Source organism: Equus asinus, chromosome 2 (assembly GCF_041296235.1).
Source record: "Equus asinus isolate D_3611 breed Donkey chromosome 2, EquAss-T2T_v2, whole genome shotgun sequence".
Lineage (NCBI taxonomy): Eukaryota > Metazoa > Chordata > Mammalia > Perissodactyla > Equidae > Equus > Equus asinus.
This window is the reverse complement of record NC_091791.1, coordinates 27,850,442-27,870,077: the sequence shown is the minus strand read 5'-3', so window position 1 is coordinate 27,870,077 and position 19,636 is coordinate 27,850,442. Positions and strand designations below refer to the sequence as shown.

General features: G+C 59.8%; 2 protein-coding genes across 7 annotated transcripts; one reads left to right on the top strand and one right to left on the bottom strand.

Annotated features, from left to right (window-relative positions):
- Nucleotides 1-88: 88 nt before the first annotated feature.
- Nucleotides 89-16,179, bottom strand: PSD (pleckstrin and Sec7 domain containing). 3 transcript variants are annotated; one of them, XM_070484400.1, is made up of 18 exons: nucleotides 16,126-16,179; nucleotides 15,165-15,223; nucleotides 13,159-13,895; nucleotides 12,777-12,879; nucleotides 11,946-12,306; nucleotides 10,774-11,214; nucleotides 9,397-9,591; nucleotides 9,150-9,230; nucleotides 8,832-8,944; nucleotides 8,134-8,192; nucleotides 7,931-8,020; nucleotides 4,188-4,231; nucleotides 2,541-2,731; nucleotides 2,387-2,457; nucleotides 2,119-2,276; nucleotides 1,801-1,945; nucleotides 1,380-1,523; nucleotides 89-898 (listed from the first exon to the last, which is right to left on the bottom strand). In XM_070484400.1, exons 3-18 carry the CDS (start codon nucleotides 13,810-13,812, stop codon nucleotides 668-670), a joined length of 3,081 nt encoding a protein of 1,026 aa, XP_070340501.1. In that variant the 5' UTR covers nucleotides 13,813-13,895; nucleotides 15,165-15,223; nucleotides 16,126-16,179; the 3' UTR covers nucleotides 89-667. The 3 variants fall into 3 exon arrangements, with proteins under 3 accessions (XP_070340501.1, XP_014707299.1, XP_070340509.1); XM_014851813.3 differs by lacking the exon at nucleotides 16,126-16,179 and having other exon boundaries at nucleotides 15,165-15,301; XM_070484408.1 differs by lacking the exons at nucleotides 89-898; nucleotides 1,380-1,523; nucleotides 1,801-1,945; ... (1 more) ...; nucleotides 2,387-2,457; nucleotides 16,126-16,179 and having other exon boundaries at nucleotides 2,623-2,762; nucleotides 15,165-15,301.
- FBXL15 (F-box and leucine rich repeat protein 15) lies at nucleotides 10,289-19,570 on the top strand. 4 transcript variants are annotated; one of them, XM_014851867.3, is made up of 5 exons: nucleotides 10,289-10,357; nucleotides 17,495-17,625; nucleotides 17,795-17,948; nucleotides 18,268-18,773; nucleotides 19,240-19,570. In XM_014851867.3, exons 2-5 carry the CDS (start codon nucleotides 17,573-17,575, stop codon nucleotides 19,427-19,429), a joined length of 903 nt encoding a protein of 300 aa, XP_014707353.1. In that variant the 5' UTR covers nucleotides 10,289-10,357; nucleotides 17,495-17,572; the 3' UTR covers nucleotides 19,430-19,570. The 4 variants fall into 4 exon arrangements, with proteins under 4 accessions (XP_014707353.1, XP_070340570.1, XP_014707330.1 ...); XM_070484469.1 differs by lacking the exon at nucleotides 10,289-10,357 and adding an exon at nucleotides 15,648-15,885; XM_014851844.3 differs by lacking the exon at nucleotides 10,289-10,357 and adding an exon at nucleotides 16,208-16,580.
- Nucleotides 19,571-19,636: the final 66 nt, after the last annotated feature.

Below are 19,636 nucleotides of genomic sequence, written 5' to 3'. Positions count from 1 at the left end.
GGCAGCCCCGATGTGACTCTTGTCCCCAGAACCAGCTGCCTACCCCTGGCCCCAAGCCAGGCACTGGTGAGAGAAAGAGGCCCAGCCAGCAAGTCCAGAGCAGTTTTAATGGGAGTGGAGGCTGTACAAGGGCAGGGCCCACTGAAGGAGGGAAAGCAAGGCCATGCTGCCCCCAGCCTGTGTATGGGGGCCTCGGCATGGACACCCTTCCTCTGCCTCTGGAAAGAGAGAGGGTGAGCCCTCAGGGAGGAAGGAGGGAAAACCAGCTAGCCCCAACTCCTGGCCTCTGTCTGAGCCAGGCCCCAGGATGGAGGGAGATTGCTGGTGTCAGGGGTGGGAGTGGTCTCAGCAGAAAGCAGAAAGGTCAGGCCTCCCCCACAAAAGAAAAAAAGCATCAAAAGTCCAGGAGCCCTGGCCCCTCCCGCCCCAGCCCCCCATACGAAAAAGTGCAAAACATTATCACAAAAAGGGGATCTCAGAGGGGCCCTTAGCCTAGGCTCCCGAGGCCCATGGCCTAGCCCTGCCCTGCCCCGGACACCGCGTCCGGCGCGGTCGGGCCCTGAGCCAAGGGGCCCTCATGGGTGGCCCGAGGCCGGCCCGGGCTTAGGCGGGGCCATGTCATGCAGGTACCCAATGGGCACCACCCCCCTACACACCCACCCCCGACTCAGGGCTTCCACCGTCCGCTGCCTGCGCCTGCCCGAGCCTCTGAGCCATGACACTGAGCCCGGGGCTGGCTGGAGGTGTTGGGCTGCAGGGAAGGACTGGAATGAGGTGGGGGGAGTCCATCCTCCGTGCTCCCAGCCTGGGCCAGTGCTGCCTCTACCGCATCCAGCTCTTCACTGCCCGCCTTCAGCTTGACCCGAAGCAGCGTTGCGTATGTGCCATAGCGGGATTTCTGAGGCAGAGGGTCAGGGCTGGGAGCCTGCTCTCCACCCTCTGTCCCTCCCACCCCCATCTAGACCAGGGAGGGAGGCCAAAGAGGATTACGTGATAGCAGGTTCTTGCCTACCTCTGAAGCCCCAAAAGCCCCCAAGAACTGTGACATGATCCCCTGGTAAGTCGGTGACCCTCTCTGGGCTCTCTCAAGACTGCCAATTGTAACAGCTAATGTTTCTGAGCCTTTACCAGAGTTGAGAAAGCCAAGCACTTGACAGACAGCATCTCACTTCGTTACCCTGGTGGAAATGGAATGTTACCCCTGTCCCACAGAAGAGGAAACTGAGGGTCAGAGGGATTAAGCAACCTGCCCAAGGTCACCCAGCTGGTCCCACTCTTAGAATCTGTGTCCTTAACCACTAGTCTGAGCTGTGTGTGGAGATGCAGAGGTCCCACTGATGGAGAAAGGAGCCAAGAGATGCCCAGGCAGGGAGGCTCACCTCAAACTCCAGGTAGGCCTCCTTGTGCCGCTGCTCCTCAGCCTCCTTGCCCCGGGCCTTCTTGCCTAGTTGGGCAGCCCGGTGCTCCCGCAGCTCACTTGCCATGGCCCTCAGCTTGGCCTCGTGAGTCCGCACCTGCTCCTCCTAGAGGCCAGGGGTAGCTGGTCAGGATCACTAGCAAATACAGTGCCTTTGTGTAAGTTTTTTAAAAAGGTGTCCCTTTCTTTGGGCGAACAAAGCACCGTGTCTGGGTTAACAGCTTGGCAAGTGGAGTGGAGACTGGATTACAGCCTCTGCTCACCTCCATGACCAGTGTCCTGGTGTAGTGGGCATCTAGGTAATCGTACACTGCAGCCTTGAGTGCAGTCTGCCCCCCTCCATCCCACTGGCACCAAGTAGACAGAGCTGGGGGGGTGGGTACCTGGGAGAGGCGAGTGGCAGCACTGGGCAGCAGAGGGCGGCTGAACTTCTTCTGGGAACTAACAGCAGCTGGGAAGGGGGGTGCAGAGAACATGGCAGCCACCACATTGATGCGAGTGATCCAGGACTGCATCTGCTCCAGGCTCCTGGGGAGACAACACAGCCATTTGGGACCTGGGCCCAGGGTTCCTGTCCAGGGATGCTAGTCCTGGCTCAGGGTATGGCCTGAGAAGGAATGAGGCAATCCAGGGACAAGGGAGGGGAACAGGTTGAGAGTAGGGTGAAGGGGTCTGGGATTGGCAGGAAGAGGAAAACTCACGGGGCCTGGAAGAGGAAGACCCGCCAGTCAGCTGTGCGTAGATAGAAGACATGGGGCCTCTTGCTGTAGTCGCTGGCACGTGTGGCCAGCGCGTGGTGGATGCTGATGGCGTTCTTAAGTTCTGCCTCTGATAGCGCCTTCCCGGGCTGGTACTCCTCCTGGGGGGTGCCCATCTTGTCCTGGCTGCAGTCCCAGCCTGGCCCAGCCCAGCCCCCCCCCGCACTCCCCTGAGCCAGCTCAGCCCCAACCCCTTGGGCTGTCCCCGCACCTTCTGCAGGTAGAGGATCATGCCCTTGAGGATTCCGTGGAAGCTCTTCCAGCCCCGCTTGCCCCGAGGTGCTGCGGGGAGGAAGACAGGTCAGGGGAGCCTGACTCAGGCCTACTCCCAACCATCCCCCAGACCCTCCCACCCAGCCACGTACTCTTCCTGCAGTCAGGGTCTGCGTGCACCTTTCGCACCAGGGCCCCGTGCTTGTAGACTGCAGCCCCAGGCTCAGGAGTCAGGTCCAGGAAAGGGCTGGAGCCGCTGCCACTGCCCCCGCTGACCCTCTTGATGACCTTGGGGTTGGGGTCGGCCAACTCAGACAGAGAGCGTCTCAGCTCCTCCTCGTCTCTGCAGGTGTGATCACCTCAGAGGGGGCTGGCTGTGGAGCCACAACCCCCTCTTCAGTCCTGGCCTCCACCCAGGAAGGCTCCTCCAGTGGTGATGGAGATGGGGGTGGGGAACTGCTCCTCTTGTAGGGTGTGGCTCCCGTCAACCTGAGGCTCCCAGAGCCCTATCTGCCGCTTCAGACCAGGTCTCCCCAGGGTATAGCTGAAGCTTCCCTGCTCAGATCAGGACTTGGGAGGCAGCATGTCACCTCCCTCAGACTGGAGCTCCCAAGGGTAGGGCCAGGCCTATCCCTGCCTCACCTCACATGTAACCTGCCCCAGCCTCTCCATTTCTGCACACACATCCCCAGCCCTCACACCCTGTTCCACTAGGGCAGACACATGTCTGACTCAGCTGTCTCAACCACACCTAGCACCAAGCTTTGCTCATGGCTCGTTGGCTAAATGGTGGTAGAAGTAGCTTCCTAGTGGTCCCCTGGTACATCCTGGTCTGCAGGCTCGGTCAGATGCCATCTAAACATATCATCTGTCTTGTCACTCCCTCACTCAGAAACCTGCAGTAGCTCCCTGTTGCCTCCCACATGGAGCCTATGCTACATCCCTGCCAACGCTGTCTCTTTCTCCTTCTACTCTCCATTCCAGCCAGGCCCGCCGCCTCTTGGTCTCCCCACCCTACACTCATTTCAGCCACCACATACTTGTCTCCCAAATATCAGCTTCTCTCTTTACCCAAACAAATACTTCCCCCCTCCTTCAAGGCTTGCCCCAAGTCCCAATCCTCCAGGAAGCCTTCGCTGATCTCTCCCTGCACCCCAAGCCTGAGCTCTGCCTCCTCTGAGGTCTTCCCTCCTGCGGACTGGGAGCTCCCAGCTAAACTGAGCAGTGACTGGACTCTCAGCAGATACCAGCAAATAGGAGTGATCTATTGACCATTTAGGTGAGGGCTCTACCCTCAGACTGGAGGATCCCAGGCTAAAACTGGACCTCTTCCCTCAGCCTCTTCCAAACTTACTCTGAGTCTCTCTTTCCACTGAGGCTGCCAAGAGTAGACAATGTAGTCCTTTGTTCTGTGACACCCTGGGCTCCCTAGGACCCAAGAGGGGGCTCTTGCACTACTGGTTAGGGCCCTACCTCCAGAGACTTCTGCTTTCCCACTTGGGTTGCCAAGGGACCTCCCCTTTTTGTTTCCACACCCTCCTCCCTGGCCAGCTGACAGTGGCCACCCACCCCAACCCAGCTTGTCATAACAACCCAGCTAGAGACAAGACACAGAAGCCCGAGTACAGGCAGGCATCTCCAAAGAAGGAAGTGAGGTAGCCTCACTGCCTCTTGCGGCCTCACCCACCTCCTGCCCCGTGGCCCCAGGATTCACAGGGCCTACCTCACACTCTTGGTTTCTCCAGGCAGACCCTTCCCCACAGTCCATCCCCACCCCCCCTCACAGCCCCAAGACTCACATGGCCCACTGCAACTTTTCATTCTTGATGGAGCTGTACAGGGCCTGGGAAGGGAGGAACAAATCAGGGAGGTTTGGGTCAATCCTGTGGGGGCAGTGCATCATGTACCCCAATGCCAGAGTTAGAGCCCTCCCTCCCAACTTGGGGGAGGAGACAGAACTGTGCTGGGGAGGGGGAGGCAGCAGGGTGTAACAACCAAGAACACAGGCTCTGGAACAGAGGATTAGGACCCGGGCCCAGCTCTGCCATTTTAACTGCATGACTTTGGGCAAGGAGCCATGGGGAGAACAAACGTGGTAATAAGTGTTTAACGTAGGGCAAGCAATCAGCGCAGGGCATCCTGACATAGTAAATGGCAGCTGCTATTATTATCTTTAATGTTATTGCTATTGTTAAGGGTCATCCTGTTCAGATCCTGGGTGGAAGAACCACCCTAGAGGGAATGGAAAAGAGCAGCCCAAGAAGCTCTTTCCCCAACAGTGTGCTCTGGCCTTTTTCCACAGGATAAACCCACACAGAGTATATGGGGAAATTGAGGCCTAGGAACAGGGACTCACCCTGTCACCTCCTTCCTTGGCTAATAGAGAACACACTCTCATGGCTCCCAACCCCAAGACAAGCTGAGAGCTTCCCCTAACCCAGACAGCCCCATCAAGCCAAATGCCAGGGTGGTCCAACCCCCTGCCCACTCCCATACTTCATGTTACTAGGGAGTGAGCACTAGTCTAAAAGGCAGTAGTTTTAGCTTTCAAACGCTGCACACCCTAAAGTCCCTGTGTGCTCCTAAACCAGTCACTTCGCCTCTGTATATTTGGCCTGGAGTACCTGTGGGGGCCTTGGGGTGGTCTCAGAGGAGAGAAGGGGCTCCAGGAGTGGCATAGGGGACTCTTGGGAGTGGCCTACAACATGGGGCTACACCAGTGCCTCCCACTGTGGGGGCGCTTCTGCCAGCCTGTCTGTGAGTGGGTGTGTCCCTGGCATGTGCGTGTTGGGCTAAGCGTGTGGCGTGTGATGCTGCCTGCGTGTGAGCTGGGTGCAGTGGTGACGTCGGTACCTTCTCCGCGATGGGACACAGCACCCCTCCAACACATCACACTCTCTGACTCTCTCACTGCCCACGGCCATGCCCAGCCACAAGGCTAGCCAAGCATCCCAGATAAGCACACCCTGTCTGGGGGTGGGTACACCCCACAACCTCCATCCCCCACACAGCACAACCCAGGCTTATACACACACAGCCCTCCCAGCACACACCCAGCCCAAACCCAGCAGAGCTCAGACCCTAAACCCTCAGTCTCCAACTCTCTGGCCAGGAGGCTGAAGTGGCCACTGAGGTCCCACCTGCAGTCCCTGTCTCCAGCCTTCCAGTTCATCCTCTGTCTGCCCCCTCTCAAGACCCTCTTTGGCCCACAACCAGGTCTTCGTTGAAAGTCCTAAACCCCATTGTTGAGCCCCACGTCATACTCCCATCTAGAAGACCCAAAGACCCCTTGGTTTGAAATGCCCACTTTGATCCGAGGGTCTGTGCCCTTCCCCCTCAAGTCCATGCCCACCCCTGGCTACCCATCGGCTCTGTCCCTGCTGGGCTCCCCCCTCAGCCCCACCGATGTCCTCCTCGGCTCATGCCGCCTTCAGTGCCGCCCTCAAGCCACCCCCTCAGCTGAGCCGCCCTCGGCAACTCCCTCGGTCGCCCCCCCAGCCCGGCGTGGGCCGCGGCCCCAACGCCCTCACCGCCTTTTTCTTCTTGCGGCTCTGCAGGCGGCTGACCACCAGGTCCGTGTAGAGCACGGGCTTGAGACTGCGCGAGCGCTGCGGCCAGCCGTAGCACAGAGTCTCCGCGCCGCGGTGGGTGCGCCCGTAGCGCACGGAGCACAGCGAGCGCGAGCGCAGCCGCCCGGCGCTGCTGTGGATGCTGTTGACGCCGATCATGCTGGCCCGGCCGGCGCGCCGTGGCCCCCGGCCATGCCCCCGCCCGCCCTCGGCCCCCGACGGCCCGCGGACGGCTCCCCCGACAGCCGGCGCGAGCGGCCCGGCCCGGCCCGGCGCGAGCCCGGCCCGGCTCCCACCGACGCACGAAGCGCGCGGCGGCGGCGGCGCTGTCTGCTCTGCAGCTCGGCGAGAGCGGGAGGGGGGGCGCCGATGGGGAGGGGAGGGCGAGGGCTGGGGGCGGGGACGGCGCAAATTGGAGGCGTCCGACCGAGAGGGGGGCCCGCAGCGCGGCCGCCACGGAGGAGGGGCCTGGGAAGGCCAGTGGGGCACTTGCGTGGGGGTGGGCTGCTTTGGGAATGCTGGGAGGTTGCGCTCGCTCGGAGCCCTTACGTTACGCCTGGGGCTGTGGAGGTGGGCAGACCCTGCAGGGTCTGGAACTCCCTCCTGGCTCGTCAGGGTTGGCGGGAGAGAGAGGGGCGAGGTCGGAACGCCACTCTGCGGCCCTTTTTTACCAAGCCAGGAGGGGCCGCGAGGCATAAAGGTGACACAGGATGGAGGCAGCCACGGAATCACAGTGGCCTCATCCAACCCAACGACCCTTAGCTACCTCAAATGCCCGTGTATATACCCCAACTCACGTACTCAAATCCCAGTTTACAGACACACATCCCACTAGCTAGATGCACCAATTCACATTCACCTCAACTCACACTATAAATTCGGATGCACATCTCAAAATTTATAGTCTTTAACTCACATACACCCCCGACTCATGGACACATGTAATAAATCAGACAGCCAATTCGTAGATGTACACCCCAACATACATAAACACCGAACCTACACCCCATCTCAGACACACACGCTAAATCATAAGCCCTAAAGCACAAACACACCCCAAGTCAGACAAACCCCCTTGATTCACCAACACCCTAAATCATACATACACAACTCAACTCAGGCATCACCCCATCTCAATGACCCCCAACTCATAATGGACCCCCCCCCACTCAGAGACATTCGTAAACTCAGAAGCCCAACACACCCCATGCTCACAAACAGGCCCAAGGACACTCCTGCGCAGTCACATGTATCTGGTGGCCCAGAAACCCTGCCAACCCTAGGGGTTTCAAGTGAGTCCAGGCCTCCCTGGATGAAACACCACCGGACCAGGGAAATGAGTGAACCCATGGGACCGGGGCGCCCCATTCTCCACCCAGCCTCTGTATAGCTAACCCCTCAAGTGCTGACCCCTGGGCGCGGGACCTGCCCACAAGGGAGCCAGAAGCGCTGTATCTAGTCCCAGCTTGGCGCTAACTCGCTGCGAGACCTTGGAAAAGCCATCGTCCCTCTCCTGTCCCTCTACCTCCGAGTTCCTCCAGCGCAGCGGTACCTGGGAGGCTTTTGTGGCTTTATAACCTGGGGCAGGAGGTGGAGGGGAGGAACGAAGTGGTGTATCTGTGTGACCCCGCCCCCTGCAGGGACCCCCTCCCATCCTCAGTGAACACAGGAAGACGTCCCCTGATAAAGGCAAAAGCAGAGTCCAGGGCTGCCTGATCACGTGTTTTCGACATCCGTCTCCCCTCCCCCGCTGCGCGTGGCCGCGACTGCACGCTAGTGCGCATGTTCCGGGAGAGGAGAGCCTACGTGTCGGGACTGGGGGGAGGGGGCGGTCCCCAGGCTGAGTCACCAAGCCCAGGCTCCCGCGGCAGGAGCTGGCGGCTGGTCGGCCCCTCACCTCACCTCCCTCCAATGCAGCTGACAGGTCCCCTAACCCTCCCCTCCAGCAACCTCTACCCTGCCCCGCCCCCCACCTTGAGCAGCTCCCTGGGGAAGTCGCCGCCTTCGTTGAGGCCCTCCAAGTTCCCGATGAAGTCTCCGCAGGTCATGCGCTTCCCGATGTTCTAAGGGAGGGCACAGAGGCCTGTGAGCTTGGCGAGACCCTTAGCCTCCCAGGCCTCGAAGTCTCTGGACCAGGTCTGTTTTCCAGGCTACCTCCCTCCAGCCCCCCACTCACGTGGCCGTGGAGATCTGTGTTGAGTAGCATGAGGGCGCAGGTCAGCGTGTGCGCACCGTCTAGGGGAGAATTGATGTTCAGTCTTGGCCATCTCCCAGGGACTCTTCCCACAGCTGTCTTCCCCAACTTCCAGTTCATCCCTTGCCCATTTTCAGGACGCCCTTTGGCCCACAATCATATTTTTGTAAGTCCTGAACCCCATTAGTGACACCCTGATCCCAAGCAAAGACCTTTCTTTTCCAGCAGATCCCTCAGAAGGAACCTCTCTCTCTTCTCTGGTCACCCTCCCCAGCTCCCTAAGGTGCTGGGGGCTGCCCACTGCTTGCCCCCGACGCCCACATGCCTCTATGTCTATGTGCTAAATACAAGCAGGTGGGCCTCACACAGTTATGCAGACCAGTGCAGCCAAACAGAATCCCCACTCAGGCCAAGCACTGTCTTGTACATGTATGTGAACGATGACATGCAAACACACCTGCTGCTTGCCTCTTCACAGCACACACTGGACTCTAGCAATATGCCTGCCCACATGGAAAGTTCCACAGCCATGTCAGCGCTGCCTGCACACAGAAATGCTCACATGCCTGCAAGCTTGTGCATTCATTCACTCCTGCACACACACTCATGCTGCTATGCACACACGCAGTGCCGTTTGCCTCAGTAACCAGCCGGGAAAACCCTGCCCCCGGCCTCCTCACCCTCTGAGGACAGGGCTCCAGGATTGCACTGGAAGTATCTCTGGGAGAAGTGGGCCAGCACACGCTCCCGTTCCTGGGTCTCACCCATTAAGGCCAGCTCCTTCAGAAACACCCTGGGGAGAGGGGGAGAGGGAGCACGTCACCCCATCCAAGGTCTCCTTACCAGGCAGCCCCAGCTCTTGACCATGCCCAGCCAGCTTGGGAAGGGTGACATCAGGGCAGCTTAGGGGAGGCACAGGGGCTCAGAGGAGGCATAGCTGAGGCCAGGCACACCAGGCCTGGAGAGAGGGGGCTGCCCTCAAAGGGCTCAACACCCACCTGAGAGCTTGGTCCAGAGTCATGCCCGTGAAAACAAAGAACTTGAGGTACTCGCCAGCCACAAGTTTGCTGAAGTCATTGCTGTGGGCAGGGCAGAGAGACAGGTGGAGTCTCAAGGGGAAGTATCAGGGGGCCAGGTGGGGGTTACCTAGACACCTGGGAGCATTAGATAGAGGGGATGTGGAGGTACTGCCCACAAGATGCATCCCCTCTCCCCCCATTCTCAATCCCACCCCAGTGGCTGTACTTCTTGCCGAGGTGCCTGGCCACGTCAGCCTTCCTGAAGCCATCTAGTCGGTAGAGCCTCTTAGCTAGGCGCTGCGCAGCCTCCAGGTCTGCTTTCTGCCCATTGGACAAGGTATCTGTGCTTCCCAGGGCCAGCCGCTCTGTGCTGTCCAGCTCTGAGTCTGAGTCAGACACCAGCTGGCTCAGGGGTGGTTCACTGCCAGGGTAGAACACCAGCTCAGAGGTGGGGCATGCCCTCTGGGGGTCATCCAGATTCTTCCTATGCCTCCAGACCGGAAGACAGAGAAGGGGAGACTGGGACGTGGGGAAGCCAGTTTTCTTTTCTCCAGAGGAAGAGATTGTGCAGGTTCCCTCCACCAGCTAGCTCCATCATTACCACCTCTCTCTGGAAGTCCTGCCTCAAATCTAACCCACATCCATCTTGCTGCTATGGGCGTTCTGGCTGCTTCCCTAAAGCTCCCTTAGTTTGCTACTAGACATAGATTCCCTGTCCCCACACTGGCCCTACTCAAAACATAGTCCTCTATCTCTGAAAATATGGGCAAAGGTGGGATAGATAGGCTCCCAGGGAGGAACAGTGGAAGGTCAAACAAAGATTTGAGGGCAGCAGGGACACCTTCACACTCCTTTGTCTTTCCTCCTCTGGCCTTTTAGGGAGAGGAACCTCTCCCTTAGTCCTTCTCTTCTACCCGCAAAGAAGTAGGCTCTGGGGTAGAGGGAATTGGGGGTCAGACTGAATCCCCTCATCCCTTGTCTCCTCCTCCCCTTCCCTTCCCACCCCAGCTGCTCTATTCGCAAAGCCACCTGTCACCCCAGAGACAGAGGCCGGAAACTCCTGGTTGCTAAGCAACCCTGTCTCCTTGGCCACCCCCTTCTGTTGCTATGGCTTCCATGACAGAGAGGGTAGCCGGCAGAGGGGAGAGCAGAAAGGTTAGACTGGTGAAAGGACTTCCTGGAGAAGGGTGAGAGACTCCTGCTTGGAAGGGGAGGCAACATGGGAGGGAGGCAGTGGGAGAGCTGGGGGCTGCATCTTTGGGAGAAGCCTCCAGGCTGGGTGGGGCTAAGGTCACGAGACTTCTAAGCAGGTTAGAGGCTCTGTCTGGGGAGGGAAGGGCCCTCCTGGAGAGAAAGGAGGGTGCTCTTGGGGGACCCTTCAATCCTGAATCATGGTTTCTCAAGTCACTGGATCTGAGACGAAGGGGGCAGGCTGTGAGGGGCTCCCCCTCACGGCCAATGGAAGTAGTCCTCCAAATGGGAAAACAGGCACCAGCATCCCCTAATCACCCTATCCAGGGTCAGGAATATCAACTACATCGTCGCACTCAGGCTCTGGCCCTTGGAGCAGACATTCCCAGAATGTTCCAAAGGAATCACTCACCTGCCCAGGGGTGCTGCCCCCAGCCCAAAGCTGTCCTCTGAGCGGCAGGGACTAGGGGGCTCCCTCCCAGGGGCTTGCTTGGCTCCAGCCTCTGCCTCCTCTTCCTCCCCTCTCTGTGTCCAAGGCCCATCGGCAGCAGAGCTGGTACCAGAATCCGGATCGAGAGGGGCAAGTGGGGCAGGAGCAGGTGGGTCAGGCCGGGGGGCAGGGGGTTGGGGAGGCAGCTCAAAGGTGAAGAAGGGGCTCTGGGTTGGGCCAGGTGAGGCCAGGGCTTCCAGCGAGGCAAGGCTGGTGTAGGAGGTGCCCTTGGCCCGATGTGACTCCAAGATGGCTTCAAATACACAACTGAAAGAGTCAGGCCCATCAGCCGAGGGGCTGGTCCCAGGTAGAAAGGGCACAGGCGATTTGAGAGGCCCAGGGTGAGGCATTCGGGTGCCTGGCCTGCAGGGGCAGGGAGAATCTCTGATCAGGTGCACAGGGAACAACTCTTGGGTGGCATTTCATTGAACTTTCATACCGACTCTGTGAAGGGGCTTATCATCTCCTTTTCACAGGCCCCCACCTCCCCTAAAAAGAGCCACCTGGGTAAGAGGCCCCACCACAGCGTTCGCCAAGCTATTCAGTGCGCCTGTGGCAACCCAGCACAACCTCGCCCCAGCACCCAATCCCTTCCTCTCTCCCTCCCCGCTAATCTCCCTTTCTCCTCCTTCTCCCTGATCCTCTCCCCTCCTGCCATCCCATTTCTATTTCTGGCAACATCTTAGGAGAAGAAGATGAGGCTCCAAGCTGCAATGGGGTGTGAGAGGGAGAGGAAAGCCCCCACACTCCCCACTCTCCCACCGGGATCCAGGACCCAGATTGATGTTCCCACCCCTCCAGGCTTGATTCTGGCCTCTGGCCTCTCACCCTGCCCCTGCTTCCTCACTAGTACCACTTTCCTCCTCTATCCAGGCTGCCCCCTACCCTCCTGGGTTCCTGCTGATACCCCCCCACTATTCTGCCAGGCCTCAGGCCCCTGTCCCGATTCTCCTGCTACACCACCCTGTCAGCACCACCAGCTTGGTCCTGACCCTCCCAGCTTCTCGTCTCCCTTCCAGTCCCTCTGACCCCAGCTCGGCCTCTGGGCCAGTGGGAAGGAGCAAGTCACTTTCCTCTCCCACTCCCCCACTCACCGGGCCCCCTCTGAGGCCTCAAACACCTCGTCGTCCACATCCTCTTCCCCACCTGCCTCATCCTCGTCCTCATTACCACTGCCCAGGCTGGAATGAGGGCCAAGGCATGGGCTTGGACGTGGGGCAGGTGGGCGGGCAGTGCCAGGTGGGCCCTCAGAGCTGGGCTGACTCTCGATGGCTGAGTCAGCCTCCTCCCGCTCAGCCAGCACCTCATCGATGTCGGTCTCGCGGTAGCACCTCAGGGGCACTGTGTCCAGGTCCGTCTCGGAGTACTTGGCTGCTCGCCCCACAGCCACCCCAGAGCCCTGTCCTGAGCCCACCCCAGGTGGAGATGGGGGGGCCTGCTCTGGGGGCTTAGCACCTGCAGTATGCATAGGCATCCCGGTCAGGAGGTTATCCAGGTCAGCACCCTGTCCTGATTCTGTTCTAGGAAGGAACTCTCCCCCACTGCCTCATATTGGCAGGAAGTTCTTTCACTGTCTAGCCACCATTTCTCCTGCTACAAACTCAGCTTATTCCTGGTGCCAGTGGAGCTCATTTCAAATCAAGTTCTTATCAAACAAATTTGAGGGGCCTGAGGGAGACCAGTCTTTTCTACTCCAAGGAATGACCCTGATATCCTGTCATCCCCTCCCTCCAGGGGCCCAACCCAGCCACCATCCCGCAACCCCCCATCATAACACAGAAGGAAAGACTGAGGCCTGGAGAGGCATTAGCTGACTCATGAGCCCAGGAAAGGAGTGGGGAGGTTTAAAGGAAGGCTCCCTACCCCACCTCAGCTGCTGTGCAGAAGGCTGGCCCTGTTCCCCTGGCCTCAGTTTCAGACCTTACCTGAGCTGGGGGGGTCCAAGGAGCCATAGAAGAACTCCCATTTGGCTCGAGCAATTCTCTGGGCATGAGAAGAGACTTCCCGGGGGGAGAACCAGGTGTCCCCCTAAGGCAAGGAGGAAGAGAGAGACACAGGCACCCAAAGATAAAGTCAGACATACAGAGACACAGAAACAGGACAGAAACCAGAAACACAGAAAGAAAAACACACAGGGACCAAGAAAGAGGTGCAGAGACACAGGGACAAACACAGAGGGCAAGAAAGAGACAAATTTAGGATAGACTGACGGATTCAGAGTGAACTGCCAACAGGCCCAATATCGCCAAGGGGCCAAGCCTCGCCCCTTTGCTGGGACTCTGGGGTTCCAGGGAGGTCACGACATACCTGGTTCAGGAGTCCAGTGTCAGCAGCTCCTCGGAATAGCGTGGCCAGGTGCTCAGAGTGGCCCCCCAGTCCATTGGGGAGAGAGGAGTAAAGGCCATCTGCCCCAACCTGAGGTTGGCCTGGTGGACCATGTGAAAGGCCCTGGCTGCCAGGCAGGGCTGAGCCTCTTCCTGCTGGGAGTGGGTCTGATGTGGATGCCTCCAGCCGCAACTTCCGGTTGGAGCCAGGCCCAAAGGCTGGGGTGGGCCTGGGAGGAGAGACCCCACCCAGGTCCCAGCTCCGACTCAAGCCTCCAGGAGAAGGTAGCCCATTCAGTGGCCTCACACTGGCCTTCTCCACAAAACGGAATATGACCACAGAGCTCTGGGCCCCTGGTGGGGGCTGCCCAGTGGGTGAAGAGGGTGCCCAGGGTGAAGGAGCAACACGGGGTGAGGGGGGGCCACGCAGGGGTGTACAGGGTGCCGTCACACGTCCCAGTTCCCGGCCTCGGGGACCTGGACCTGCCACCCGCTGTAGCAGGGAGCCTGTGCTGCCATACATGCTGGCCGGGGGACTCTGGGGCACCGGGCCTTCGGGGAGCCACCGGCGTGGGCATCGTGGTGGGGAGATGGCACAGTCGCCTTCTGAGCAGAAGCGCATGGCACCCTGGGCCATGCTGGGGCCGGGGGTCAGGCTGGGGGGGCAGGGATGGCGAGGCCAGGCGGGGAGTGAGGGGGCAGCATGCTCTTCAGACAGGCCTGCAAAAGAGGAAGGGGTGCAGGGAGTGAACTGCCAGGGAGTTGGATGGGCAGGAGAGCAGAGATAGGGAGGGAAAAGCTGGCTGGGGCAGCTGAGCACCAGGGGCCTAGCCCACCCTGGGAATCTGGCATCATTGATCCCACCCCTGGGGGTAATCAGGCCTGTTGCTTGGGCTAGTTCCATGGAAGCCTGGGGAGAAAAGAACTGTACCCTCAACAAGCCCTTGACTCCTCTCCTTCTGCCTGGGGGCTCTGAGCATCACACTGGGAGGGGCCCTGAGCATCACCTCAACTATTTCAAAAGTTGAGGGAGCCTAGAGTCATTGTGGCATTTTGGAGTTACTTCTGGTGGGGGAAGGGGAAGGCTGTTACCCCATCCTCTGAACCAGGAGTCTCAGCTAACCATCACCATCCATACAGCCAGGGTTCCCCCCATAGTCCCTTTCATGGAGGCCCCTCACTCAGGGAGATAGAACTCAGGACCCCTGGAAGGAGAAGGAGGGATGGCAGGGGGAGGGTTATATAGGGACCATGAGGGGCTGAGAGGCATAGGGTGAAGGGGAAGCCCCTAAACAGAGGCCCCTACCCCTAATACATCCATGCTGAATGGGAAAGGGACATTCTTGTTCTCCACCCAGGTACACACATTCATGAACACACATGTACATAAAGACAAATAATGTCAGTACACAGTTAAACACATTCATAGGCAACACTCTCCAGCACACATAGACACAGGCACACACACACACACACTGCTCAAAGACACACCCTCATACACTCTCACAGTCATAACAAAAAATGCGTGTAATGGAAAAGCACATGCTTGTTTTACACACACACTGTCATCAAATGGGAACACACAAAGAGATACCCAGATATACACAGGGGCCCTCATTCTCCAATGCACACAGAGACACAGGCATATCAGACACTCACAGAGACCTACTGGTCACAATCACACACAAATACAGATGCATACTCACATACATACTCAAGCAGAGGCACACACCCTCTCCCCCAACCCCCACCAGTCATTGGTCTCTGGGGGAAGGCTGCACCAGACCCCTCTCCCCTCTGCCCCCCAGGGGTATGACAGATCTTGTCCAGCCCAGGTGGGACCATAAAGGGGTAAAAGGGGCTTCTGGTGGCAATGCAGGGTAGGGGCAGAAGTCAGGAGCAGCAACCCTGCCAGGCAGGTTCCTGAAGCTCAGTCGGGGCCCACCTCCTCCTCAGTGCAGCCCGGGCTCAAGCCGCCTCAGTACTCACCGCTGCTCGCCAGGAGCTGGGGCCGAGGAGAGGCAGGGGAGAGGCTGGGCCCAGCTTAGCTGTGAAGGCAGCGCGGCTCCCGCTTGCTCCCGCTTGCTCCAGGCCCGCCCGCCTCTCAGTCCCTCCCCTTCCCCCCCTACGCGCGTCTCAGGCAGAGCTAATCCCCCCACCCACCCCCTCGCCCTCTCCTGGGGCCCTGAGCCCCGGAGGCTGCCCCTCCTTCTCGACGCTAGATCCCTGCTGGGCTCTCCCGCCAACCTGAGACCCGCCCCTGACAAGGGGGAGGAAGTAGGGAACCCCCAGTTCTGTTCCCCAGACCCTCACGTGCCCCACCCCAATCGTGTCCACGTCCCTCTCGTCCACCGCCCCTTGAGGCACATGCAGGACCCAGCTGCACACGCCTGTCCCGCTCCAGACCCCACGCGTGTCCCGAGGAGGTTGCCACATGACCTGTTACATGCCACACGCACTCCCGCCCCCACCAGCACGCGGCCGCGCCAAGCACACGGTATAGGTGTCGACCAGACCCGCCCCCTAAACCCAGGAGACCAACATATGGAAGAGAGATCTAGGGAACGCCACCTCAAACCCTCTGGGGTTCTCAGTCTCGGACCCAGGAGACCCAACCCTAACCACTCGCCCAGGATGCAGCAGGAGGGATGTTAGTCGGACTTCAGAAAGAACTTGTTTGCTGCCTGTTAGGTCTACTGCCCGACTCGGGGTAAGAGGTTAGACGGGATGAAGTGGGACTGGAGGAAGTGGGGGACAGGCAACCTTTGTGCCCTTGGCCAAGGTAGAAGAGGGCCCAGGTATTTTAAGAAGGCGCCGCTAGAGCTATTATGGCAACTGCTTTCCTTGGGAATGCCAGGGCAGGCAAGTGGTGACCTCGGAAGGAAGAAGGGGTCTGTTCGGGCGGCCAGGGGGCGCGAGGACGTGCGAGGCGGGGGCGCGCGGGGCTCACCGCGGGGAGGGGCGGCACGGGCTCCGCGTGGTGCTGAAGGGGACAGCGCCAGATTTGTCGCACTGCGCAGGCGCAAAGGCTCAAACAAAATGGGGAGGGGGAGGAGGCGCGCAGCCCGAAGTGGTGCGCGGCCCTGTGGTTCTACCTTAGCAGAGGTCGGCCCTCCCAGCTACTCCCTCCCCAAGCTGGCTGAAGAAGAGGGAGCAATTCCCTCACCCAAGTTGACCCTCTTTGATCCTTCCCGGCGAATAGCTTTTCCCTTCTCGCTGCACTGGGGGATGGGGGAGTTTGGAAGGGATTCTGGGAAAACCAGGAGGCCTGAGTTCTCTATCCCGACTCGCTTGACCCTGGACAAGGCGCCGACTCTCCAGGGCCTCGGCTTCATCTTTAAAGTGAAGCGCCCGAACCCCTGATGAGATCATGAACGGGAAGTAGTTTTCGCTATGAAGAGGCAGGTGAGGCGGTTGCGCGAAGGGAGAGGGCAACCCTCCTGGGGGGTAGGGGGGCAGCTCTCAGCGACAGGGTTAGCCCTCGGCGTTCTTCACACCCTCCCCACCAGTGGTTGATGGGAAAAGCACTGCTCCGGGGGAGCCGACCCTGGAACTAGGACCTGGGGACGCGATGAGAGAGCAGCCCCGAGTCTGAGCCTAGAGCTCGGGGGCGTCACTGCCCCAGGGTGGGCCGGCCCCATATCCCACAACTAAGCCCCCAGGCCAACTGAGAAGCAGTACTCCCGGCGGGCTGAGCTGAGCACTAATTCTTCTCAGGACTGTAGACCTCCTGGGGAAAGGAAAGGGACCCAGCCGGAGATATAGTCCTTCTCAGCGCCCCCTACATCTCTCTCCCCAAGGTGTAAACCCACTCCAAATCATCCGGGAATGGAAGGGGCTGCATAGTCCTGTACTTCAAAATTAACCACAAATGGGAGGTTTTGGCAAGTTGGCTTGATGAAGAAAAGAAAACTCTAGCTTCGCCCATTCAATTCATTCTCCAATTACTGGGCACCTACTACGTGCCAGACAGAGGTGGAATAATTTCTCCCCTTTTTCAAAGTCGCTAAAAGCGACCAGAGGGCATAGGGTAGGACCCGAACTTGGAGTCCTGGCTCCGCCCCTTCCGTATTTGGCTTTGCCTGCTCTTCCCATCACCACTTCACTCAGAGGCGGCCACTGGCCCAAGACGAAAAAAGAAGCCAGTCTCTGCAGCACCATCACGTTTTCCAGCTTCAGGTCTCAGGCCACGTAGCTGAGGAGAGCTCTGATGTTACACCACCGGTCTGTTCCGCCCTCAGTTTCGGGATCCATCCTGAACGCTTTCAGATAGGATCCTCAGTGAGACGACACTCGATTGAATTGGTCTGTCTCTACAGCCCAAGGAGGCGGGTTCGCTGCGGCTGCTCAAAGGCCAAAGCGAGAAGACCTTATTGCGCACGCGCAATAGACAGCCGATGGAGCCACCAATGGAGCCGTCCGGAGGGGAGCAAGAGCCGGGAGCCGTCAGGTACCGAGCACCGGAGGGGCCGACCGAGAGAAGGATCTCGGGGAGCGAAGCTGAACCAGGGCCGGTTTGGGGGCCGCTTTTAGGAGGCGGGGCGCAGGAGCACAACGGAGGCGGACTAGCAGGTAACAGCGGCCCGGGGCCGCCGCCGCCAACGCCCCTTTACCCGCAGGCTCCTGGACCTGCCCTGGGAAGACGTGCTGCTCCCACATGTCCTGAGCCTGGTGCCGCTGCGCCAGCTGCTCCGGCTGCAACGCGTCAGCCGGGCCTTCCGGGCACTAGTGCAGCTGCACCTGGCGGGGCTTCGCCGATTTGACGCCGCTCAGGTGAGCCAGGGGCTGGAGCCCCGCCCCCGTCTGGGTACCGCCCCCGCCCCGCCCCCAGCCCAGCTCCCAACCCGGCTGTTTACCCTTCCGGACCCCCTTGGGCCTCCAGGAATGGCCGGGAAGCGATCTATCCAGCGGGAAGTATTCTCAAAGGGCGAGTACTGGGTATCAACTCAGAGGGCGCGTGGGGTCTCTCCTGGGAGGGCAGGTGGCAAGCCCCGAGGGCAGGCTGTTGCCGGGAAAGAACTCAGGGCTGGATAGGCAGCGCCTGCCCGGGCCCCGGGATCAGCTGAGAGTCGAGGTGCCTCCCCACCCGCAGGTGGGTCCGCAGATCCCGCGGGCTGCATTGGCCTGGCTGCTGCGGGACGCCGAGGGGCTGCAGGAGCTGGCGCTGGCGCCGTGTCACGAATGGCTGTCGGACGAGGATCTGGTGCCGGTGCTGGCACGGAATCCGCAGCTGCGGAGTGTGGCGCTGGCAGGCTGCGGGCAACTGAGCCGCCGCGCGCTGGGGGCGCTAGCCGAGGGCTGCCCCCGCCTGCAGCGCCTGTCGCTCGCACACTGTGACTGGGTAGACGGGCTGGCGCTGCGGGGCCTTGCCGACCGCTGTCCGGCCCTTGAGGAACTGGACCTCACCGCCTGCCGTCAGCTCAAGGATGAGGCCATCGTGTACCTGGCGCAGAGGCGCGGCGCGGGCCTCCGCAGCCTCTCGCTGGCGGTCAACGCCAATGTGGGGGACACCGCTGTCCAGGAATTGGCTCGGAACTGCCCAGAACTCGAGCACCTCGACCTAACCGGCTGCCTCCGCGTCGGAAGCGACGGCGTCAGGTGCCTGGGCCTGGGGTCGGTGGGATGGGAGGAGGCAACACTTAGCCTCTGGGTGTAGGCGTGGGCTGTAGTTGCCAAAAGGCAGAACTGGGGTTTCTGGATCTTTCTGCTACCACGGCACCCCGATTCTGAACAGGAAAGGCCTCTAGAATTGCCTAGACCAGAAAGCCCACAGTTTAAAAACTCTTTGAATCGCTATTTACACATTGGGAGATTTCACATACAAAGTCAGATTTCTGGCTTTTCTTCAACAAGTGGAGAACCTTGCAATCCCAGGTGGAGCCGAGCAGCAGGTTCCCTCTTTAAGAGACAGGAAGTCTCCGGTTCACTGGAGGCATTGAGTGTATGACCCCAACCCAGGCCCCCTCCCTCCTGCATGGAGGGAAAACGTATGCCCCAAGTTGGAGGGAGACAGGGGCTTGACTAACGACTCCATGCCCCTAGCCTCACCCCCCTCCTCCCCCAGGACACTGGCCGAGTACTGCCCAGCGCTGCGCTCACTGCGGGTGCGGCACTGCCACCATGTGGCCGAGCCCAGCCTGAGCCGCTTGCGGAAGCGTGGCGTGGACATCGACGTGGAGCCGCCACTGCATCAGGCCCTGGTGCTGCTGCAGGACATGGCCGGCTTTGCACCCTTTGTCAACCTGCAGGTCTGACCCACCCGCCAGTAGGGCACAGCTGGACTGTGTGGCGGGGGCTGGCTATGAACTGTAGGGAAACTGGACTGTGGGGGCCTCTGGTCAGAGACCAATGCCCTCCCCACCCTGGAGTTTCAAATAAAGAGCTTTTTACCCCTTCTTGCCTGGCGCTGCTGCCATGTTGGGGACAGGGGATGTGAGATTGGGAGAGAAAGTCAGACAGAC